This window comes from Miniopterus natalensis, chromosome 2 (assembly GCF_054644295.1).
Source record: "Miniopterus natalensis isolate mMinNat1 chromosome 2, mMinNat1.hap1, whole genome shotgun sequence".
Lineage (NCBI taxonomy): Eukaryota > Metazoa > Chordata > Mammalia > Chiroptera > Miniopteridae > Miniopterus > Miniopterus natalensis.
Genome location: NC_142082.1, coordinates 187,242,405 through 187,267,078, shown reverse-complemented (window position 1 = coordinate 187,267,078; position 24,674 = coordinate 187,242,405). Strand labels below are relative to the sequence as shown.

Sequence of the window (24,674 nt, the reverse complement as noted above, 5' to 3'; positions counted from 1 at the left end):
CCCTCTCTCAGCCCTGCACCCTGTGGTCTTCACTCTCACTCCATGGGAATGTCCACCCACGAACCTCTGTTCATCCCCCTTCCACTCACCGGGCAGGGCACCCACCACAGGTGCCACACGGGACCCGCATCATGGGCCAGCAGCAACTAGCTGTTTACGGGACTGTTGGCTCAGAGAGGAGTGAGGCTTGAACACAGGCAGCAGTTTTGGGGGCAGGATGACAGGGACAGAGAGGGCTGACAGACAGGAGCAGCAGGATTGAGAAAATGGGCCCTGGAAGGGAAAGAGGACAGGGACCACAGAAGACAACTGGACTTTCAGCTTGGGGCTGGCCACTCAGTGAGCAAACAGGAAAACCTCCAACTCAGGAAGCACAGGCTGAGGTCCAGCAGAACTCAGAAAGATGCAAGAAGCCAGGCAGGTGGGCATGGAGGTCAGCATAGGCATGGGGTCAAAGACAGGGACCTGTGAGTCACCAGTGCATGTGGTCAAAACGGTCACACTGAGGTGGGGAGGGCTCTGTGACCTAAGGGACAGCAGGGTTTGCACTCCCAGTATCTCTTCAAGCAGGCAACTGAGAATAGTTTCATTTCTTATAAATTTATTACATAATAATATTATAATAATTATTATCAATAATAATATAAGAAACATAGATCTCTGTGGGGTGTATCACAACGTCAGGGTCAGGAGGCCTCAGGACTGGAGCAGGGGGAAATCCCCTGGATGGAACTCCATACAAAAGGAGGGGTGAAGAGCTACTGACCCTGTAAAGTTAAAAACCCAAATTGAACAGAACCAAAAACCCACAGGTGAGTGTGAGACTGTGTATGTGGCAGTCTTGTACAGGGACTGCTGCTGTGTGTGACCTGGTCTGTCAGTGAAAGGGTGACTGGGTGTGACTGCCCAGGGAATGAGGCCGGGGAGCCGGGACGGGGCGAGCGGCACAGACCGGCGTGCCGGGCCCCTGAGCTGTGAAAACTTCTGTTTTCTGGGTTTTTTATTTTTATTAAAAAAAGCTAGAAATATAAACAGAAACTTGTGAGTGACGTGGATGGAGCTTAGTCCAGACTCCAAACCCTAGGTTTAAAAACGTCCCAGGGCCCCCCTGCCCCACAGGTCAGTCATTGCTGAGTGTGAGGAGTCACAGTAAGGGGGGCTGGGGTGCCCTCTGGGGTCTCTGCTTCTCCCCAGGGTTTGTGGTGGCCTGCCTCTAGGGGAGTCTCCCTAGGATCCCCCAGAAGCCTGATGGGGGGCGGGCACTGCCTCCAAGGGCCCTTGGGGGCCTCCCCAAGCAGCAGAGCTTCATCAGGGCAGCCTGCTCAGGCTAGGTGAAACTCTGGAAGGGCAGGTGGGACAAACAGCAGGTCCCAGGGGGCAGGGGGGCCTCTGACTTTCTTTGGAAGTGGAGACGGGGTGCTTTCACAGGCACGCACCCTGCGCATGCTCCCGAAGCCCTCACACTAGTCTGGAGCGGCCCCACGGACCGCTCTCCACTCAGGCACACACAGGGCTCCGATGCACTCAGTCGCACCAAGTTTCACAGTCACACGTGCACACACACAGGGCGGGGACAGGAGACTTTGGGGTCTGAGGCAGAGGCTTCTTTGCTGTAGTTGCCCAACAGTGTGGGGAGGAGGCTAGACCCCTCCTGGGGAGGGACCCTGTGAGGGAGATGGCTGGGAGCAGGTGCCAGGGCCCTGCCCCCACCCCCAGGGCAATAGTTTCCCAGGCCACCAGACCTTGCTAGTGCCCAGCAGGCCTGGTTGCCTGCCGCCCCTCCTCCACGCAGCACCTGAAGGGTCGTGGGGCACACTATAGCTCAGCGAGGGGAGAAGGCCCAGGCAAGGCCCCAGGGAGGCTACTAGGACCCTGGCCAACCCCAGACCAGCTGGAGCGTCCTCCGCCCCACGTGGGGTGGCAGTGGCAGTGAGGGGCCAGAGATGGAAGACTGGGCAGCCACAGCGGAACCAGTGGGGGCTGGGGGCGGGGAAAGGAAGCTATTAAGGACAGAGATATTTGTTCCTTTTCTCGTTCCAAATATAGAGTGGATTAAAATATGTAAAACAAGGGGGCTCCTTGGCCCCCAACCGAGAACCCCAATGTCTCCCCCCTCCCCCCGAGTCACCAAGGTGTGTCCTGACCTCGCATGCTGGACTAGGTCCCCCCTCTAGGAGAGTAGCCTCCGGGAGCTGTGTGGGAGATGATCAGGCCGGAGAACCCCACCCCCAACCCCTCCGGCTCCAGCCTCCCGGCCTCTGCCCTTCCTGACCATGTGCTGGGTGGGGCTCGCTGGCCAGCTGGGGAGGGCACTAAGCAATGTACAGGGCAAGTCTCCGAGCAACAGCAAACAGGACGATTCATGCAACATTCCTGGCCCGGGCGCCTTAATGGGGGGCAGGGCCGAGCCCGCGGCCCGGGGTGGGGTGGGGTCAGGGTGGGGGCCCTGCCCGCAGGGCGCGGCCTGGGCTCGGGGTGGTGGGGCGTCAGCTGCCCTCCAGCTGCCTGAGCGCGCGCTCGATGTTCATGCGGTGGCCCACGCGCGTGACGCCCAGCTCCACGAAGTCGTCCTTGGTGAGCGCCGGCAGGTGCGCGCCCTCGATCTCGTGGTCCTCGAAGCGGTCTCGGTGCTCGCCCAGGTGGATGCTCTCCAGCCAGTCGCCCACGTCGAACTTGCTCCAGAGCTGCAGCGGCTTTTGCTGGAAGGGCCTGCGCGGGCCGGGGGCCCCGGGGCCGGGGCCGGGGCCGGGAGTGGGCGAGGGCAGCGGCGAGGGCGAGGGCGAGCGGCTGCGCGCGCTCACACTGCGCACCACGAAGCGCACCTCCTTGGGCTCGTGCGGGATGGAGAGGCTCGACGACTTGAGGATGGTGGGAGGCGTGAGGCCGAAGGGCCGCCCCGCGCCCCCCGCGCCCGCCCCCAGCCCCTCCACCCGCTCCAGCGACGCGGGCTTCACTGGGCTCGGGGCGCGACGCGCCACAGGGTAGCGGCCGCCGGGCCGCACCGGGTAGGAGGCCCCGCCGCCCGGGCCCCCAGGGCTGCGCTGCGCTGAGATGGAGCTCAGCTCACCGAGGCTGCTGAAGAGCCTGCGGAGGGAGAGGGGGTCAAGGCCAGGTGAGGGGCGCCAGGCGGGGTGGGGGAGTGTGCAGGGGGCGGGGTCAGTGGCCAGGAGGACGCTCAGGGTGGCTGGGACTGGGCGGTAGCCTTAGGGCCAGAGGAAGAAAGAGGGTGGGATCCCATGGTCACTTCTGCCATTTGTTTGGCCCGGGTGAGAACCAGGGCCCTGCTGGTGTGTGTGTGGGGGGGGGGGGGGGCCTATACCCAATGGGGACTATAACCAGCAGTCCCCTCCACTCCACAGGGGCTCCAAGACCAGCCAGCCCCACAGAGGAAAGAGCCTCTCATGGCAAAGGGCTGACTGCCCATCCCTGACAGCTGCAGACACTGGCTCTGGGTACTGCCCATCCTCCCAGGACCTGGAGAGTGAGACTCTGCAGAACCCTCCCCGTCCCCACACACAGCTCTGCTCTCAGGAGGAGACCCAGAGAAACCTGGGGTGGCTTCAGGGACAGCTGCGCCGTGATTGAACAAGTCTGTGGCATCGGACAGACCACGGGGACAAGCAGAACGTGCAGGGCAGGTCTGAGGCAGCGACACACCATGACACAGCCTCCCTGAGCAGGGCGGCACGCAGCAGCAGTCACAGCACCCACACATGGTCACAAACATGCAGCAGCAGTGGCAGGAGTGGCAGGGGCCTGCTCATGACAAAGATGTAGCACATGTGTGCGGGCATGCACACGCACGTACACGCACACGTACACACATCTACAGATGGTACCTCACTTCCCATTACCTGGCAGAACTCTCCAGTCAGTCCCTCAACAGCATGGCCAGGGTTTGAGGCCTGCCTGGGAGACTCCACCAGGAAAACCCCCTCCCATCCACCCCCTGCCCAGCCCCATCCCGTAGTGTGGTTGGGAAACCTCAGGAGGCTGTCAGTGGCACCAAAGCCCCACAAAGCTGAGCAGAGACCTGGCGGCCAGGTGCAGCGCATGGACAGAGGCATGGGATGAGCATGCTCACTTACACAGCCGGCGCTCAGGACCACCGCGCAGCTAGACAGAGCAGCCACATGCAGATGAGCAGGAGAGAGCAATGAGAGAGAGTGTTAGCAGCCCGGCCCACACAGCAGGCACATGGCCCACAGTCACGACCACAGTAAGGGCAGCCAGGTGCAAGGACCCCTGGCCAGACACCCAGTGAAGGAGGAACTCAGGTGCAGTGGGTCCAGGTGTAATGGGAGAGAGCAAATCTGAAGCTGCTGGGGGCAGGGGGTGAGGCCCAACTGGGGCAAATCTGAGTGGCTCCGGTTTGCCTGAGTGACCTGTTTGGTGTGTGAGGTGCAGACCAGAGGTCCACCCACAGGCTGTACTTGGAATGCTGTGTGTGTGGCAAGTGCTCAGCAGGTTCCTGGCACCTGCTGTTTAGTGTCCCCTTGCGCTCTCTGCCATCTGACAGGCCTCTCTCTAGCACCTACCTCTCCCCTCTGCCTGGGCCAAGGACAACCCCCCTGGATTCCCCCACCCATCTCTGCGCTATCCTGACTGACACCCATCCCATGCCACACAGGGTGCCCTCAGCATCCTTCCTCCCCTTAAAGCAGGTTTTGTCTTTTCATCTCCCACCTGTGCAGGGCAGCCTCTCCCTGGAAACCCAGCTCTGTCTCTCCCATTGGACCTGTTTCCATCGCCTTCCACTGGTGCTCTCTCCTCAGCCTCTGTCCCTACCATCTCCTCCCAACTGCTCAGCCCCAGAGCAGAGACACTTGAAGAGGCCAGACCATGCCCCGATCACAGTGGAGAGGAGCTCCAAGGACACCTGGGGTGGGCCCAGGAAACAGACACTTCCCAGGAGAAGCCCCTGGTCTCCGTGGCGCCGTGAGGGGCAGTGCAGGGAAAATGACCAAGGGAGCATTTCAAGGGGGTGATGGGTGCCGGGAGTAGTGATCACTAGGGAGGGGGCATTGCTGGGAAGATGCTGAGTGAGTGGCCTGTAGGATTGGGCCCAACACAGGCACCCGCACCAGGACCCTCACAGAGCAACCCTAGCCTGGGACCTGCATTGGGGTGGAATCCTGCCTGGCCCTGCCCCAAAGATTAAGTTTCAGTGGAGCCATTTCAGGTGTACCTGGAGTCTGAGAAGTGTCAGAAGCATATTGACAAGTTGGCAGGACCACAGCCAAACGGCAAAGGCAGAGAGAACAGGGTGGGCACTGGGTCACCCAGGGGAGAGGCTTGGCCAGAGCCCAAAGCAGGATCTGGGCTCCAGGAGGCCTGTCTGGGCAGCGCTGGAGCCCTTCTACCAGACAGGGGTGAGCCAGAGGCCTGGGATGAGGGTGGGCAGGCTCCAGAGCCCCTGGAGAGATTCGCCCTTGGAGAGGCACTGGCCAGAGACTAGGGCTAGTGCCAGGAGGTGGTTGCTACAAGTGAGGGACTGAGGGAGCATGTTCCACCAAGCTAGAGTGGAAGGAGAGGACCAGCCATACTCCTCAGGCTGCCCAAAGCATGCTGGAGATGGCAGGAGGCCTACAAGAGCCTAAGGAATGGCATGGGGCACAGCAGGGAGTGGCTGGAGGCACCACAGCCCAGGTGTCTGTTCTTCCCCATCCTGCTGGGGACAGGGAACCACCCACACTGTCCCCAGAGCAGGAATCCCAGCCATGTCTGCATACCCATCACTCTCCATCACTACTCTCAGCTGTCTGACGCCCCCAGCCAGACTCCAACCATGCGTGGCCACGCACAGCACCTGGAGCCGCCCACGCTCTAACACGGCACCATGGCCCCTGACACCTTGGCAGCCCTCCTCCAGGAGACTCAGCCAGGGTCCCCGGCACCAGCATCTCTTCCACCAAAGTTGGATCTTGTACTGTCCTGCTTCCTCGTGATACCTTGGCCAGTGAAATCTGGCCTCGTCCTGCTGCCCTGCCATTGGTAGGCTGCCAGCAGGACCCCTTGCTGACCTGTCCACCATTTCCTTTTACGGTGCCCTTTCCTCTACCCTTAGTCCCTATGCAGGTTTCCCTCTTAGTTGGCACTTTCTCCCCCACCTTTACTATAGCCAAGGTGCCCAAGGATGCCACACGGGCAGCCCAGCCAGTCTCTCTTGAGCTCCAGACCTTTACTGGTCTCCAAACATGCTCTTCCTCCCCCAGTCCTTCCCATACCAGGGTCTGGGATCCACCATCAGCATTCCCGAGTTTTCAACCTCATGGCTGACAAGTCGCCAGCTCCCCGCGGTAACCCAACCTCCTCCTCAGCCCCAGCCTCCTGTGGATCCAAGGTCTCACCCAGGACCTTGCACCCCACTTCCTCACTGTTTTCCTGAACTCCTGGTAACTAACACAAAGCCAAGAACACAGATGAGCTGAAAAAGAAGCATCAAACAAAAATAACCACACGTCACTCCCAGGCTTGACTACTCATGGGCCAGCTGATGCCAACAGAAAAGAAAACGTCCAAACTCTGGCCTGGCCTCTGCCTCAGGGCTCTGCTGTGGCACTTAAGCAGGGCAGGTGGAGGACAAGGGGGCCTCTGGCATTTAGGCAGATAATCCTCAACAGGAGCAAGAAAACTAGACACAGGCTTGTAAGCTCCACCCCCTCTGGTCACGGCAAGGACACCTGCTGATGGCTCCAACCTTGACGTGCTGCAAACATCCCTATGTCCCTCTGCGGCCCCTTCCTGTTCCCCCTGACCACACCTTCTGGGGACACACCTGCACATGTCCCCAACCTCATGTGACCTGCAAGGACATCCCAGCCCCAGTGCCCCCACACCAGCCAGCACACAGTAGGTGTCAGTCCAGTTTTCAGAACCAGCCCTGTTGGCCTGAGGCACCTACGGTCACATGGGGCTTCTCCAGATCCCTGTCAGACGTGTGAGCAGGGTGGGGCCCAGAGGGAAGGGTTTCTTCAGCATCACAGGAACTTCTCTGAGACTAACATGCGATCTCCTGAAGAAGCTGACAGATGTGAGACCACAGCACACAGCACGTCAAAGGCACTGAAAAGTACTGCAGGAAAGAAACCTTTAAACTTTATGTTTCCCAAGCTATGTTGCCACAAACTTTTCCCTATAAAACCAGATGTGAGGACCATATAGCTGTGAACCTGAGAGCCACAGTGAGTGTTGCTGTGAGGCTCAGGGACTCTGTGGACCTCACACCACTTGTGGGATCAGATCTGACCACGGTGCCTGGCAAATAGAGCTCAGGCAGATGGAGGGCCTCAGAGACAGTGTGGAGCTCTAAGCACACAAGCGTTCTGTCCCCCGGGGCTTCACCCAAAGCTGGAAGGACAGAGCAGGTGGATCAATGTCCCCCAAAGCCACAGTTCCTGGACCTTCCGGGCAGCACCTGGCCGCTGCAGCCCCATCTTCACCCAAAAAACAAAGAATGCCCCGAGCAGACGAGCCAATCACATCTAAGAGTTACCAAGCTTGCAATCCATGACACACAGGGCAGCTTAACTCGCTCAGAAAGATCTCAGGCCGCAGAGTATCTTGTGGCTAAAGGACATGAGAGCCTGGACTGAGCCATCAGTGGGGAAGGTGAGCAGAGAGGGCAATGTCCAACACAGGAGGAGAGAGGTGGGCTGGAACACATGTGGGACTGGGGACAAGGGGCAGAAGTGTGACGCTACAGGTAGCTACGGCCACTGCCCTCAGGTCTCTGCCAGGAACACTCCTGAGTAGGAAATAGCCTCCCTTGGACATCAGAACCTCCCCACCCTCTGGACATTTGTCTAAAATTCAGTATCAGAAGTTTTGTCACTGAATGAGAAGAGCAGCCCCGACGGGACCCAGTCACTGCCGGCCACAGAGATTGATTCAGTGTCCACAGCACCCTGCTCCCACGGCATTCCTGCTCAAAGGGCGGGATGAGGAGCACAGGGGAGAGGAAGGAACTGTGAGCACGAGCCCAGGGACATGTGGAGGGAAACGTGGACGGAAGGCCAGGCAGAGAGGCGGCTTCAGGTACCTGCGGATGGAGGAACTGACTGGGCTCTCATACAGCAATTTCAGGACACGTGCACACTGGTTACACACTCCTGATAAACAAAGGGTCGTCCACAAATGAACGCGTGCACTCTGTGAGAGACAGATGTGCATAAGACGGAGTCGGTCACCAGAAGGGTTCTGGGCACAGAGGCTCCAGATGGTGGACAGAGTTGACAGAGAGCAGGACTTGGGGGTCAGACAGATGCCGCCACTGACTGGCTGGAATGGATCTCTTTAGAACGTCAGTTTTATTGCCTGGAAACGGAGACTGTCAGTGTCCGGGGAGCAGAGTGGCTGTGAGGATGGACGGAAGTGGCATGGCATCTTCTCAGGTCACAACCAGCATGTATTTCCCCACAAGGTCTCTAAAATTAACCTGGCTGCGTGCTGGGCGCCAATGACAGCAAAGCTGCAAGAGCCCACCATGCTGCAGCCCTGGGCTCAAAGCTCTGCCATCGGTGACACTGCCTGCCACCCCCACCATTTCCCGCGGGAAGGACTGCAGTTCACAAAGTGTAAGTGGTTTGCCCAAGACGTCAGAGCTCAGATGCAACCTGCTGAGAGTTGAAATCCAAGGACCATCTGACCCCAAGCTGATGTCAGGCAATGACGTGAGTTACCGAAGTTGGTGGGGCCATGTCACAAGGATGTCTGTTGTTTTGGGCTGTCGGGTACCTGTACCGCGGGTAACAGCATCTGACTTTCCCTGGAGAACCTCCCTCCCCGCCCCTCAGCGCCTGTTCTCTAGGTGGGTGGACCCCATGCCCAGGCTCCCAGGACAACAGGCCTGGCCAATGACAGCAGTGCCTCCCTGAACCCAGTGACCGGTTCAGGAGAGAGCAGGGAGCCATGGGAAGCCAATCAGAAGCTGGAATTCTGCAGGAATCACTCACTACGTGAAGGAGGCTCACTTTCCAGTGGTACAGAGCAGACGGGATGCAGAGGTTGTCCCCTCCCAACCCATCTGAGGCACACCCCAGAGCCAGGGGACAAGAGCGCCAGACCCTGACAGAGGAGAAATGCTGGAGATGACCGCAGGATGGTGCGTTCAGAGAGGGGTGGAACATAAGAGGCCAGCTGTGCGATGCCCTCCATCCCGCCCCAGCTGGTCCCACGGGAGCCAGCACACCAAATGACAAGATCTGGGCTCGACAACCAGTAAGTCTGAACCATGCATCTGTCCTGTGGGATTGGTCCTGAGCCACTTCCCTAGAGCTTAAAGCACAAAAGACAGCAGCTGAGTTTGGCTTCATTCTTTCATCCGTTTGGCTGTTTATTGAGGGTCTGCACTGTACCAAGCACTGTGCTACCCACTTTAAATGGCTTTAATTTTCATCGAGACCAAGGGGCACAGAGGGAGGAGCAGCAGAGAGGAGGAGCTGGTCGAGGCTGGTCAGGGAAGCCCACCCTCCAGTGTCTGGGCCAGCAGAGGCCTGGGACCGTGGCTGTTCATTCCAGCTGGTCACCGGCCATGCTCACAATGCCCACTCCAAGGGCCCTTTTGACACTGCTCTGCTGGGGAAGGGGCTTGTCACATGCCACTGGGAGATGGAAGAGGAAAAAAGGGGGAAGGGCCCCAGAACAGGCCCCTGAGGTGACAGGAGCTGGGGCCACACTCCTGGACCACTGTCAGGCACCGTGAGCTTCCCAAGCCCCCACTTATCTTTCGAATCCTGAACTGGAAGAAGGCAGAACAGACAAGCCCTTGTGATTAAGACCTGAACTCTGCTTCGTGGACTCTGCCTTCCAAGCGGACAGAAAGGGCTCCCTATGTCAATCATGGTAGCAAGAAGGCGTCCGAAGGGGGAGAGGGGCCTAAGGGGGTGACCACTTCTGCCTCAAACAAGCACCCAAGGAGCCACAGGGGTCCCCGTGGGGGCAAAGCCTTGAGAGTGGGCTCGGCCCAGGGGCTCTGGCAGCTTCCACCCAGCCAGAGCAGCCCCTGCCCCCATTTCCAGGGCACAGTGTGGCCCCTTCAAGTTCCCACCTTGGGCAGGAGACGGGAAGGTAGGACAGACAGCGGGACGGGAAGGTATGGAGAAGGCAGGAGAGCAGATGAAGGTCAGAGAGGTAGAGTGGCTCCAGACTAAGAATGGCTTCTCAGTGCACCTTCGAGATCACACAGGCGTGTGTCTAAAGGACTCTGAGGCAGTGCTGAGAGACAGAGATATTTCTGGGACAGAAAACAAAGTCGGTGTGGGTCCGCAAAGAAAGGGACGTGAGGTGAGGGGCAGCTACAGGAAGGCGGTACCAGCCACAGGGCCGCCACGCTGCCCCAGCGGGGAGTACCAGGGCCACAGGGAAGCCAAACAGCTGGGCAGGGAGGGTGCAACTCCAGGCTGGACCACAGATGACCCTTAATGGTCCAGGGTGAGAGAGAACTGCAGGAACCCCCAGGCAGGGAGCCTACAGGAGGTCTGGAGAGGGGCTCACACCCAGCCCCGGTCTCCGACAGATGCCTGGCTCTCACTCTCAGCACCAATGGAGTAGAGAGAACAGCAGCCTGACACTTCAGATCCCTGAGAGCGCCTCTGTCTCAGACGGACGAAGCAAGGCCAGATAAAAGACAGAGAGGTAGACAGGAAAGGACTGGCAGGGGTGGGACAGAGGGAACCGTGATGGACAAGAGGAAGACAGGGAGGCCCATGGACATCGACAGGACCCTCCCCAACTGCCCTGCTCACCGAGCTGCCGCGATGGGAGACTTCTTAGAAGGGTCCAGCAGGCCGCCCAGGCCACCAACCGGTTCCTCCCCCAGGGAGCGGGTGTCTTTGTTCAGCTGCTGCAGGCGGGAGCTGAGCTCACTGATCACAGTTGGTTTGTCGTCTTCAGGCCCAGGGAGCCCCCGGCTCTCCATGGGGTCCCCCCACAGCTTGGACCTTCTCTGGAAGAGGTAGCGAGGGCGAGCAGGCCCAGCAGCAGAGGCCAGCCCTGTGGAGGCGGCGTGGTGCTGCTGGGCCATGAGCTCACTGTCCGAGGACTGCTTCAGCAGAGGGTCCCTGAAGGTCACCGGCCCCTTCCCCAGCGGGGACTTGAGCTTGGGCTTGGGAGGCACTGGTGGCTTCTCGAGTAGAAAAGTGTGTCCATCAGCGAAGGAGGTGTGGGTGTCCGTGAGTTCCCCGCTTTCAGAACTCAGGGTGGACATGCTGGACACTGTGGAGATAGTGCTTGTGGTCTCCAGGTGAGGGTCGCTGGAGCTGCGTGTGTCAGCCTCCTCCACCCCCGAGTCGGCTGCAGACTCAGGGGCAGGGGGCATCTCACTACTGGGCTTCCCTGAGGCCGGGCCTGGCACCGTGGTGGGTGAGGGACCTGGGCCGGGCAGTGGGGTGGCCAGAAGGAGCCCGTTGGCAAACTCTTCGGGGGGTGGCACCAGCCCAATGCGCGCCAGCTCCTCTCTGGTCTCCTCGTCGCTAGAGGACAACTGGGCAGGAGGCAGGTTCACAGCAAAGACCAGCTCTGGCTCCTCCTCCGAGCTGCCCTGCCCTGGCCCGGGGTCTTTTGGGGTGCTGCTAGGGGGCTGGACCCGGGGGCTGGGCAGGGGCTCTGCTACCACTGCTGACTGTGTGGGTGCTGGGGCCAGCTCTGGGGTGCTGGAGGGCTCCTCTTCAGCTCCCAGCCTGCTGGGCTCCTGCCCATTGCTGGTGGCATGGACAACGATGAGGCCAGCTGGCCGCTGCAGGGACGTGTCCAGGACGCTGAGGATCATGGACTTCTTGTCCTCGGGTGACTTCCGCTCCTCCCGGGGGGCTTTCTCCGGCTCCCTTCGAGCAGGCACAGGAATCCAGGCTGGGCTCCTTGGGGAGAAGGCTGGGGAGGCCAGGGCTCCTCGCTCAGCGTCGCGGGCTTGAACGTCCACAAACAGGGGCCCGGAGCGGTCGGCGTCAGGGCTGTGCACGGGCGTGGGGGACCGGGAGGGCGTCTGGGAAGCCAGGGCCCGCTCCCGGGCAGCCAGCGCCAGGGCCAGGGGCGAGCTGGGGTCCAAGGGCTTGCCGGTGAGCGGGTGGATGAAGGTGGAGCCGGAAGGCCCAAGGCTCGGGCCGCTGACCAATGGCTTCAGAGCAGAGACGGGGGAGGGCAACAGCAGGTCGCGGCCGGTGGTGGCGCCGGCGCCCAGAAGGCGCTCGTCGATGGAGCGGGAGGGCTGCAGGGAGGGCAGGTCCGCGCTCGGGGGGCTCCCCTCGATGGCGCCCACCGACAGGAACACGGTGGAGCGGCGCCGCTCCTCCAGCCGCCGGTCCTTGGCCGGGCCCGGGCCTCCGAACGCGAGCCCGGGGCCGTCTCCGGGGCTGTAGTCGAGGCCGCCGGGCCGCGGCGCGCGGTGCGTCGGGGAGGGCTCGCGGGCGAAGCTGCCGCCTCCCGGGCCCGGGCTGCCCACGGCCAGCGCCGCGCGCTCCTGGGCGTCCTCCACCTGCAGCTGCTTCACCAGCGGGCTCTTGCGGCGCTGGGGCTTGGACGGCGCGAAGAGGCTGGCGCTGAAGGCGCCCAGGTTGGCGTAGGGGCTGTCGGGGCCCGGCGCGCGCGGCCGGCGCTTGGCGCGCTCGGGCGGCGTGGCCGCGGGCGGGGGCCGGGAGGGGTCGCCCAGCTCGGGCGCCGAGTCCTGCAGGATGATCATGGAGCGCGCGCGCTTCTGCCGCTCGGGGTAGGGCAGCGGGCCCAGCGGCGCGCCGGCCTCGTACAGGCCCGCGGCGCCCGCGCCCAGGCGCGCCTCCAGGCCCGGCTTGAAGCTGGAGCGCACCGTGTCGTAGGCCCGGCCGGGCGGGGGCGGGGGCGAGAAGGCGGGCGGCGGCCCCGAGTCGAAGTAGTAGGGCGCGGGCGGGGGCGGCGGCGCGGTCTGCGGCGGGGGCGGGATGCCGCGGCCCTCGCGCACCGAGTCCTGCATCGACGTGCTGCGCGGGAAGCGCCCCTCCAGCAGGGACGCCAGCTTCTCGTCCTCGCCTGCGGACAGAGGGCCCCGTGAGACCGCCGGGCCGGGAGCCGCTGTCTTCCGGGGAGGCCCTCCGCGGGGGCCGCTCCGCCCCAAGCCCACCCTAGGGTCCCAGAGTGGCTGGGAGGCCCCTGAGCAGTCGGCGCGGGGCGCTAGCCTGACCCAAGAGGACGGGATCGGGACAGGCATGGAGTCTGGGGTGGGAGAGCAGGGGAGACTCGGGGAGCCATGAGCAGGGGATCTGAGCAAGGCCCAGGACCTGCACCCCAATACCGTTGCTGGTTCAGGGGGGTTCTTGCGAAGACTGGGGGGAGGTATCAGTTCAAATGTCGGGTAGAGGGGGGCCCCGCCAGCAGAGGCTCTGAGAAAGAACCCAAACTCTGACCACACGACTTGGGGCCAAGACCTGCCCAAACCCTGGACACAGAGGGCCCAAAGGAGACACCCCAGGAGGGTAGGGGAAGCTCCCCAGTCATGGGGGGCAGGGGGCAGGGCTCCCACGCAAGACTGAGCTCATTTCAGAACCACAGCAGTGGAATAAGCAGGTTTCACTGGGAGGGCCTGGTGGCAGCCACAGGCAGGAGGGACACTCCCAGGGCAGGACTGACACTGTAGACAAGGGGACAGCAGGGCTGTGGCCAGTGACACCAAGCCTCTGGCAGGAAGAGGGCCGATGCCCAGGTGAGGCGGTGCTCTGTGCATGTCCAGTCCAGAGCCCTGTGGACAGAGTGGACTGGGAGAGGCTGCCAGTCACTGCCAGGACCCTAGTGGCTAAAACTCAGGAAGGTGGGTGGAAGGGTGGGCGGATGAAAACGGAGCTGCAGGCTGACCTCCTGACAGTTCAGATTTCCTCCCTTTTGGCTATGACCCCAGGCCAAGCCCCGAGCCCCTCGGAGCCTCAGTTCTCTCATGGGCAACACACACTAAAATGAACCTCCCTCTGCCTGCCTGAGGCATAATTAGACCCTGAGAGGGCGTAGGGCTCTCACCTTCCTGTAGCCTGCCTGCAACCCAGCAGGACCTCCCTGTAGACACAGCGTGGACACCTGTGCTGCGGGCGTGTCCACTGAGGCTGCAGGTGCCCACTGCCCAACCCAAAGGGAGTGCGTGAACGGCTGTGTCGACACACGAGCCTCTCGTGGAGCGCCTTGGGGTCGACACCTGCTTCCCTCTGGACTTGGTGGTATTCTTATGAGCAGCTGCCTATCCCCAGCCGCCTCCTCTGAGCCAGCCAGTGCTCTCGCCAGGCTGCCTACGCCCGCTTTGCGTCTCGTCCTGTCCTGCGTAGCAGCTCTTGTATCCCCGGCCCAGCAAGGGTGGGCTTTTGTGTGAAGAGGTTTTACTGTCTGATGTTCCTAAACCTCTCTGCACTTCAGTTTCCTCCCCTCAGGGACACTGCCTCCCCCATGGTGGGCTGTGTAAGCTGGAGCCATTTAAAGCTTACAGCACAGGGCTAAGCACCTAGAAGCATACCAGATGGGTGGCCAAGGTCGTCATCATCATTGTTTTTAGGTCTGCCTTCCACCCCTACTGCTGGACACAGGAGCACAGCATAGAAACACCCACGCGCCATGCATGAGACAGAGCCATGGGGAAAAGTTGGTGCTCCTAGAGGCTGCAGGGGGTCTGGAGTGCTGAACTCTAACTTCAGGTAAACACAAGTCACTTGCCTCAGGATGAAATGGGGAGTCCGTTCTGATGCCATCTGGGGTAGGCAGAGCCCTCTGCCCAGATGTAGCAGTGAGCATTTCCCCAGCACCTGAGTGTGGGCCCCCAAACGCTGGACCAATGCCACCGAATATGAGCAGTGGCCATCGCGCTCCATATTCAGCTATGAGTACACCCCACTGGGGAACCTGAGTGGACTTGGAGGTAGCCAGGTACTAGGTGGTCCCCATGTTTACGGATCAGGACCCTGAAGTTTCAAGGACTGAATCGTGTGCCCAGGGCCACACAGCCAGGGCAAGGGGTGGATGCCCCAGGAGCCTGATAGCTTGTTCTTCAGGTCAAGGCAAGGGGGTTAAAAACGAGCTCCTCTCAGCTTACTCCTGGCCGGAACACTGGAGGGTCTGGGAAGAGCTGCCATCCCCACCTGGGCTCATGTCCCCATGAGCAGGCACTTGGATCTGAACCTTTCCATCCTGGGACTGGGTACAGCTGAGGATCAGGCCTCTGGCAGAGTGAGGCAGACCCAGGTGAGAAGGAAGCAGAGACAGATGTCCCCAGATGAAACAGGTAAAGGCTTGGGCTGGTCCCCAGGACCCCGAGGCAACAAGGAGCCCACAAAGGGCCAACTACAGCAATGAGAGGTGATATCTGCTCTGCAAAAGGCTACATTTGAACAGAGGGTGGAACTGGGAAAGGAGGTCAGGAGGACACCAAAACTGTGGTCCAAGAGCAAGACACTGAGGTCTGGCCAGGCAGGGCTACAAGGATGGTGAGGAGTCAGGCGCAAGGCATTTGAGGGGGCAGTGCACCCATAGTTTGTCAGGGGAAGCAGAGATGAGGAAGCCATGGAGGACACCCAGGGCTTAGGCCAGCAGGGTGTCAGAAGTGCCTCTGAGCTCCAAAGTGGTTGCAGTCTCACCTGCCCTCTTCCCCACCCTCCCTCCTACAGAAATGACCCATAGCAACCCCTGCAGGACCACACCACACATGATGGACAACCTTTATCAGCAGTTTACCACATGACCTCCCAGAAACCCCCAATCATCCTTCCAGCCTTCCGAGACACCCAGGTGTGATTGGTGCCCCCTAGTTGTCTCCAACTGTATGTGGTCCTTCACACTCACCATGTAACTGCCAAGCTGAGCTGTCTGCACACGTGTCACCTCCCCCAACTGAGCCCCCACACCTGGCCCAGGGTCAGCCTAGAGTGGGCATCGATCATCAGAGGTCCTAGGGTGAATGAGGGATTGGGGTTTGGGTAGCTGGTTGGCCAGATAGGTGAACAGAAGACAGGTAAAGCCAGCTGTGTGATCTTGGGCAAGTCATTTGACCTCTTTGCCTCAGTTTCATTGTCTGTAACACAGAGGTACTAGAAGTGCTACCTCCACAGGGTTCCTCTAAGTACTGTGTGAAGCATGAACATAAAGCAGTGTTGGCATGAGTGTTGAATGGCCAGTTACTGGTTAAGAGATGATGGGTATGGTGAGGTGTACATGGACAGATAGATGAACACGTGGACAGGTCTGGGGGTGGAGGGATGGACAGATGAGCAGGAGAGGGCACTGGATGTCTAGAGGGATGAGCAGCAGGTGGGGCTTGACCAGGCCCAGAGTTAAGAGAGGACATGGCCAAGTGTGAGGCATGAAGCTGGGGTGTGATGAGGTCCCAACGAGACAGGTGCAGAGGCAGAGAGACCAAGGGCACAGCCTTGAGGAATAAAGAGTAGGGAGGACCTGCACTGGTGTGGTGTGGGGCTGGGGGAGGCCTGAACAAGTGCCTCTGAGAACCAGGGGGAAAACCAAAAGTGTTGTCCTAAAACTGGGCGAAGAGGTTCAGAGACCAGGGGGCAGAAGAAGCAAATGCTAACTGAGATCAGACAAAGAGGCTGCCCAGCCGGCGTAGCTCAGCCGCTGAGCACTGACCTAGGGTCCAGGAGATTGCAGTTCGATTCCCAGTCAGGGCACATGCCCAGGTTGCGGCTCAATCTCCAGCAGGAGACAGCTGATCAATGACTCTCATCATTGATGTTTCTATCTCTCTCTCTCCCTTCCTCTCTCTGAAATCAATAAAGACATATTTAAAATAAAAAAATAAAAAAGATTTTAAAGGGGGAGCGGGTCTGGTGACATGCACTGGGAGGAATGCCCTGGAAGACACTGGTGATCCTGGTGGGAGGAACTTCAATTTTAGGCACAAACACAGCTAGCCTCCCCCAAGCTGAGAAGCAGGTGGGGACAAGAGACGGCAAGTATAGTGACTTTTGGAGAAAACTGGCTGTGAAGGAGAGGAGAGGTACTGAGTGATACTGGGGGGGGGGGGGGGGGCAGGCTCAAGGGGAGAGTAGTTTTAGGATCACAAACATGGCATATACTCAGGTGCCCAGCATAGAAGACAGAAGACTCATGCCTATGGGAGGTATATAAGGGGGACTCACTGGATGGGGAGCTGTGGATGAGGGGGTACACTGGATGGGAAGCCATGGGTGGGGGTACCCACTAAACGGAGCCATGCATGAAAGATACCCACTGGACAGGGAGCCATGGATGGGGGGTACCCACTGGACAGGGAGCTATAGATGGAGGCGGACACCCACCAGATGAGAAGCCGTGGATGGGTATGGGGGGAGTCTCAAGGGTCTGTTTTAGCAAACTACCTCTGAGTTTGTTGAAGGACTGACACACACACACCCTACCCCACCCCCAATTATGTCCAAAAACGTGAGACCCCAGGGCTGAGGCCAGGGAGGGGCAGGAATCAGAGGGAAACTGGAAACCCCAGTTGAAGGTGGAGAGACAGGGTCTTCTCCAGCCCCATATCCACCCTGCTACAGCCCAGCCTCATTCCTCCCACCCCATACAGACCCCAGCCCAGCCATACCTACAGACTTGGTCCGTGGAATCCCCTTCCGCAGGGAGCCTGGCAGCTTCTCTGGGCCTGGGAGGCCCTGACGCTCAAACAATGACTGTGGGAGTCAGGAGGGTACATGGAGGTTCCAGGGCACTGCCCCCTGGTGCCACCCAGCCCCACCCATGCTCTTCCTAAGCCTGAGGTCACACCTCCCCATGCACTATTTCCAGTGCCGGTGCCCCAGCACCTGTGTCCGGAGCAGGGCCAGCCAGCAGGGGCCCAGGCACAGTGTTGGGTGGGGTTGATGCAGACAATGGCCCTGGATATGGCCCAGGTGAGGCTGGGAAAGCAGCCCAGAAGGTGCCCAGTGGGAGAAGTGGGCTGGGGGACAAAGACACACCACTTGGGGCATGAACAGGCCTGACACAGAACCTGCCTAAGGCACTGAAAGCCACTCAGCATGTACTCAACTGTCGTCATTCTGAGGGCTGAGGTGGTCCAAGTGTCTCCAGGAGAGGTTCTGGGTTCAAATGATGGACCTCCACACCAGAAAATGCACAAACACCCAGCCCCCAGCCCACCCACACCCAGCCCCCAGCTAGCTTACACTGATTTCGGCTGGGGTGATCCTCCGGCTGGTGGGCCGCTGTTTGACCGTGGCCGCTCTGGAGTCAGCATCTGCAATGTCAGGCCTCAGAGTGGGCTCCGCGGCAGCCGCCAGGATCTCGTCTAGTTTCTCTGCACAGCCAAGAAGGTGCCTTTTCAGCCACCATGACCTTGAGTACTCACTCTTCTATCTCGTGCTGCTGAGGCCACCTCAGACCCCTCACTCCCCAGGGCAGGCTTCCAGACCTGGGACCAGAGCCCTTACCCACCAGAACCCAGACTGTGCTCCAGCCTGCCTCTCCATCCTTGGGGAGGTTCCAGGTGACCCTGGAGATCCCACTCCAAGAAAAGGCTGACTGGACATTAGGGGGAGGACCCGGACACACTGATGAGAACCCAGGGTCTTCCCTTCCAGGGTCTTTCCTCTGCCTTTCACTTTTCTCCTCAGCACAGGCATCACTGTCTGGGCCCCACTGCACCAGGGCAGACCCTGGGGTACAGCAGGTACCCACAAAAGATGCGAATCGGTCAAGGATGAATGAACGGGGCACTTTCTGAAAACAGCTCACAGCCCCAGGCTGATAAGGCGACCAGAGAACCTTCATCCAGGTGGGAGGTGCCGAGAAGAGGGTCTGGGGGACAGTCGGGGGGACAAGGAGGACCCAGAGGGCTCAGAGGCAAAGGGACCAGGCAGCTCGGGCACCATTCTTCTCAAATCCATTGTAAAAGAGCATGGTTTGTTTTTATTAAAGCTATTTGATGCTTTTTAAAGTGCTGTTTTGACTATCAACTTGACTTGGGAGTTTTGTTAAACAAATACATGTGTCTGAGAACTATTCAGGTCTGGCTGGAGGGCAGGTGGGTCCCATCAGGGCCAGCAAGTGGGGTGAGGCAGGGTGTCCACCTACTGCCACGCAGACCCTCTCGCTAAGGAGCCCCGCCCACTTCACCCTGCACTCAGGCTCTAGTTGCCCAAGCCCTTCCTTACCCAGGGGCCGTGCCAACCCCAGAGGCCCCTGTGTCAGGTCCCCCAAGCACCCCACATGGGAGAACCTCTGTGGTCGGCCTCAACACCTCCTTCCAGCACCTGCTGTTCCACCTCTGAACCACCTAGCAATCACTGCTTAGAGTAAGTAAACTCCTGAGATATCTGGTACCCAACCCAGACCAGACCCATCCTGTCTTAACCCACACTGACTTAACCTCTTTGTGACTCAGTTTCCTGATAAAACAGCACACAAGCAGCACCTGCTTCAGTGTTGTGAGAACTAGCACGTAACTAAGAAGTGCTACCATCATGCCTGGCTCTGAGCAGGCGCTGAACACAGTCTGCTACAGTCCTTCCTGTCTCAGCTCCACAGCTCCTCCGCACACCCAAGGCATCCAGCCCGGGGCACCCAGCCCCACCCTGACACAGAAGTTTCAACTCACCAGCAAACATGCCCAGTTCTGACGAGCTCCCAGTGCCCCAGGTGCCTGGGCCCAGGTGCAAACCAGGGTGGCCGTTGGAGGGTCCCCTTGTTTGTTTTTGTAATGTGGTGTATACTTCGCTTTTGGAGCTGATCACCATCACCACATAAGTCCTGGGTGATCTCCAGAGTTGGAAGAGCTGTACTTCACATCCCACAACCACCACATGAAGACACTACTGCCACCCTCATGTACCCAGGAAGAAACTGAAGCTCTGGGAGAGAAACTACCCAGATCACAGACCCAGTCAGTGAAAGGTCAAACTTAGCTGCCAGGCTGTCCAGAAACCACAGACAGAAAGGCATGGAGAGAAACATTTCCGCGGGAATCGCAGGGCACATGCTCACCTGAGCTGTGGAGTTAGAGGCTGTGCGTCCAGGTCCAGAACTCAGCCCAAGACCCAACGCAACATGCCCAGGAAGGTAGCTGAGCATAACTGCTGGCCGTGGGCCATGGGGCTGCGGCCAGATGAGAATCAGTTTCACATGGGAAAGAATAAAAAATTCTGCATACTACAAGCTGGTGAGATTGACACCAATCCCCAGCACAGTTAGAAAATATATTCTTAAAGAAATCATTTCAGACACTTAAATAAGTGAAGCCCACTGGGAAGCAGGTCTGGGCCACTGGGATGGCCCACCCCCACAGCCTCACACACCTCCTGCGAGATGCGCGTTGTGTGCGGATGCAGCCGGGAGGCAGCTGTTTGAACAAGCGGGGCCTGCGGGGGCGATGAATCACCAACTCTGCCCCTACAACTGGAGGAAGCGCGCAGGCCACAGCACAGCACCCTGGGAGCCCCGTTAATGAGCCGAGGACAGAACCGATGTGCTCCAGAAATAGTTTGTGTGTCGGCCTCAAAGGTGTGCACAAAAGTGTCCCCAGAGGAGACTTTATCACCCATTTCAATGCCTGAAAAGACGCCAGGGAAAGCACTTCATCTGGACTGGGGAAGGGGCAGGGAGAGCTCAGAGGGGGCAGCAAGAGCTCAGGGGGCCCAGCTGTAGGCCGTACAGGAGAGCCTGGGCTGCAGGTGGGCACACGTGTGCTGGCACAGCACAGGCCTGTGGGTCCCAGCGTGAGGGACCGGTGGGCACCAGGAAAAGAGACAATGAGGGGCCACAGAAGCACCTCTGATTTCCATCTGGCCTGGACTCCTGTTCACTCGAGAGGTAGAAGAAGCCGGCAGAGGTCAGGCCCGGAGATCTGACCAGGTGCTGGGCCTCAGTGCCCAGGCCCAGTATCCATCCCCCCATGGAGGCTGCATCCTTCACAACCAGGCTGGACACACAGGAAGGAGCCTCAGAGAACAGGGCCGATGAGGTGGGAATGTAAGAGCAAGGGGTGGTGAGGCCAATGGCTGGGCGATGTTGGGCAGGGGAGCTCCAGGCTTTCTCCCCAGTGCTGTGGGGCCCAGTCCCTTGCTCTGAAGGGACTGTCAGCACTGGGCTTGACCCCAAAACAGATCAGCACAGAAACAGGACCCACACACCAGGCACAAAGGCGCCCCCAGAGCAGAGAGAAGCAACATGGGCCAAGTCAAGCACCGGGCTCTCCCACCCCCAAAGCGCCACAACTGGACCCTCTGAACCCTCCCTCCCTGGCTCCAGGCCTCCACCCTAGGGGTATTCCCAGCTCTGCCTCGCCAGGCTGCCCCAGCTCTCCTGAGCCACAAGGCCCTGACCCAGCCTATTATATCCCCAGGTGGCCCTCCCCAGGTCCTTCTACTATGCCATCAGATTCCAGAAAGAAGGCCATCAGGTGGGTACAGCCCAGGCTTCCCGAACACCAACTTGAACTTTAACCTCCTCACACATCAGCACTTCCCTGAACAGGGGTCAGGCGAAACTGGGGCCCTGGGGACACAGCAGATGACTCACCCCCTTTCCTTCTCCGAATGGAGGCTTGGAATCAAGAAACAGAGCAAAGGGGGTAAGAGGCAGGCACCTGGGCCCCATTCCCCACTCCCTGCCCCATCTCTCTTACCCCACCCCTCCCCTCCCACAACCAGGACCTCCCAGATTCCCACAACCCTGTCCTACACTCCCTACCAGACCGGAGGGGCAAATCTGCCCAATGCCAACTGGGTACACGGCTTGAAACTCAAGGTGGAAACAACCACAAGCAGAGACATATGCTTTTGTGTGCACGCACATGCACACACACATGCACACTTGCAGCCCACTCACATGTGCACATGATGCTCATGCATGTCCACTCACACACATGCACACACTTGTGCATGGCGACGCAGTGCTCACACATGATTTGCACACCCACTCACACATGTGCAAACATGCCCATACATGTTCACTCACACACGATATTCGTGCACACTTGTGCACGCCTACTCACACACATGCTCTCACACACCCTTCTGCATGTCCACTCACAATGCACACTTGTGCACATCTATCCATACATGATGCTCACAAACTCGTGTGCATCCACACACAATTACACACCTGCACACACGCGCACATGATGCTCATGCATGTCCAATCACGCACATATTTGTGCATGTCCATTTACACACAATACACATATGCTTATGCACATCCACACACACACATACACACACGTGGAGACATCCACAGACAAGTAAACCAGATTTCTTTTAAAGAAAAGGCAAAATCCCATAAAAAACAAGTTTGGAGGCCACTGATGGCTGGATTGGTCACCCTTGAGCATTCTGTGCAGTATGTTTCCGACAAAGGGCCAGTGTGTGCCAGACCACGGCCAGTCAGAGGCTGCACACAGGTGGAACCTGCCCTGACATTCTTATTATAAAGGAAAAGAGACCCAGAAGTTCCAGGTTTACCAGGGTAAGTGGATGAACAGGAGGGACTCAAACCCACCACGGCCCTCCCAAGCCTGGGTCTCCACTGACCTCTGCAGCCCCAGCATGTCCTTGGCTCATGCTGAGTAAATGAGCATATGGGGACCCCGATGCACCCTTTGTTGAAGGGCGCTGGGGGTGTCCTGCCCTTCCTCCTTCTACCCCTATCTCAGGGGAGGGTCCCTACCCCACCTATTCCTCTGTGCCCCATTCCTACCAGCTGCCTCGACCCTGCAGGACTTTGCTTCTCCCCCACACCCTCTGCGCAGCAAGTGCACACCTGCGCATGAGCCCCCACCCTTGCCACCTGCTTTTTCTGTCAGCTCTTACTTTCCTTCTTCTCCAGCTGTTTAGGTCATCTTCCCAGTAGACTACAGGACCCTAAAGGGTTCCATCAGTTCGACAGTGCAACACAAAACTGACATGTTAGTGCTGGCAATGAGCCAGCAGGTCTTTTTTCTATCTTGTAAAAGCACAAACACTGGATTGTGGGCTGAGCCCTTTGGTACATGAGAAGACACTCATACTAGCCTGCCTTCCTCAAACCAGGTGTTTCTAGAGGTCAGAAACTAGGCTGGCTTCCCAGGACAGCTGTCCTCTGAGGGCAGGTGTGGCTTCTCCTCTCAATGTAGCAACTTAAGGAGCCTGTGTCTGGCTTCAACCAAAGCTGTGACCCCTCGGTCATCAGTGTGGATGGAAGCTCTGTGCCAAGCTATCCCCTCCTCATCCTTCCAGAAACTCTGCTCAGGAAAAGTGGGTGAAGATTATGCTGACCTGAGGTTGCAAGAGTGAGCCCCTGGAAGACAAGAGTCACACAGAAGCAAAGGGAAAGCCTTAGATCAGAGCAGAGAGGAGGTAGGATCTGCTGTTCACTGGTTTCTTCAGACAGAGCAGTACCTGGGTCCCTGGATTACAGATCTGGGGCTGCCCAAGCACCACTTCATGCAGAACTGGGAGGATCCCTTCTGAACATGCCATTGAATATGGCCGTGTAACAGCCTTTCTAGAAGTAGGCTCCTGGGACAGGCCCACCAGAGCCTTGATATGGTGTCTAGCCAGACCCAGTTGCCTAGTGGTATTGTTTATTGATCAGTTTGGATCCTCACTCAGTGAGACAGATCAGCTCCCTACAACTAGCCTTGGACCCTGGGACCAGAAGTCTGCTTGCTTCTCTGCCTCACTCTTGAAGGAGAAGGTTTGGCCAGACATAGAATTCTAGGTAGAAAAGCATTTTCACACAAGACTCTGAAGTTATTGTTCCATTGTCTTCCAGCAGCTACTACTGCTGATGAGAAGTCAGTTGTCAGTCTTCACCTCCTTCCTAAATCATCAGCTTCCTTCTCTGATAGTTATATTTCCTTTGACGTTTTGCTATGACAGTCTCGATGTACATTTATTTCATAATTTCATGCTTGGAACTTATACTTCTTCAAACTGGAATCTCACCTCCTTTCTCATTTTGGAAAATTATTAGCCATTTCCTCTTCAAATATTGCCTCTTCTCAGACCTCTTTATTCTGTTCCCTCTGGGGTTTTCTCACATGTCCTCCATGTCTCTTAACTGCCCTTTGATAGTTCGTATCTCCTTGTCTCCTGTGATGCATTTTGGCTGATCTCAGACTTACCCTCTAATTCACTGTTTTCCTCTTCAGCTGGGTCTGTGGAACAACCCTGCCACACAAGGTACCCTGTTCATCCCAGACAGGTTTTTTAGTTTCAGTGGCTATACTTTTTGTTTCAATAACAGTTCTTTTAGAATCTACTTTTCTTTTCTTTTTCTTTTAGTATTGTCCTGTTCTTTCACTACGAATTCTGTTATTTCTCTTAAACTTTGTATTTAATTACCTTATTTTGTCTCTTTCATTTTCTTCTATGATTTTCCGTTTTTTGATGCTAATTCTACTTCTTGGGCTTGGTTCCAGCTTTCCCACTTCTCATTGGTCCACAACCACATCTCTTGGCTTTGTGGGGGCATCAGAACCCCAACCCCTTGCCCTGAGAATCTACATCCCTATCCCAAGCCACCACAGACTATGGAAGCATCAGCTTCCTCTCACTCTCTTGACTCTGATTTCTTTCTTCATTTTGAGACCTGGGGAATTCCTGTTTCTTTGTTTTGAGTTTGCTATGTGTTGTTAAATTTTTATTTTATTGATTGTATTTGTGGGGAAGAAAATCCTGACCATGTCAGCCCGGTTGATCTTGGTGGCTGTCCTCCACATTAAACTAAACTGCAGTCAAGAGCACCAGCTCTTGGAC

At 58.2% G+C, this 24,674-nt stretch overlaps 1 protein-coding gene across 1 annotated transcript in view; it reads right to left on the bottom strand.

Annotated features, from left to right (window-relative positions):
• Positions 1 to 597: 597 nt before the first annotated feature.
• SHANK3 (SH3 and multiple ankyrin repeat domains 3) overlaps positions 598 to 24,674 on the bottom strand; it is a 48,393-nt gene continuing 24,316 nt past the window's right edge. Inside the window, exons 18-21 of the mRNA XM_087815016.1 lie at positions 18,108 to 18,238; positions 17,531 to 17,615; positions 10,746 to 12,996; positions 598 to 3,084 (exon numbers count right to left, since the gene is read on the bottom strand). Coding sequence (XP_087671142.1) covers positions 2,487 to 3,084; positions 10,746 to 12,996; positions 17,531 to 17,615; positions 18,108 to 18,238 — 3,065 coding nt within the window. The 3' untranslated portion in view covers positions 598 to 2,486. The remainder of the gene's footprint in view (positions 3,085 to 10,745; positions 12,997 to 17,530; positions 17,616 to 18,107; positions 18,239 to 24,674) is intronic.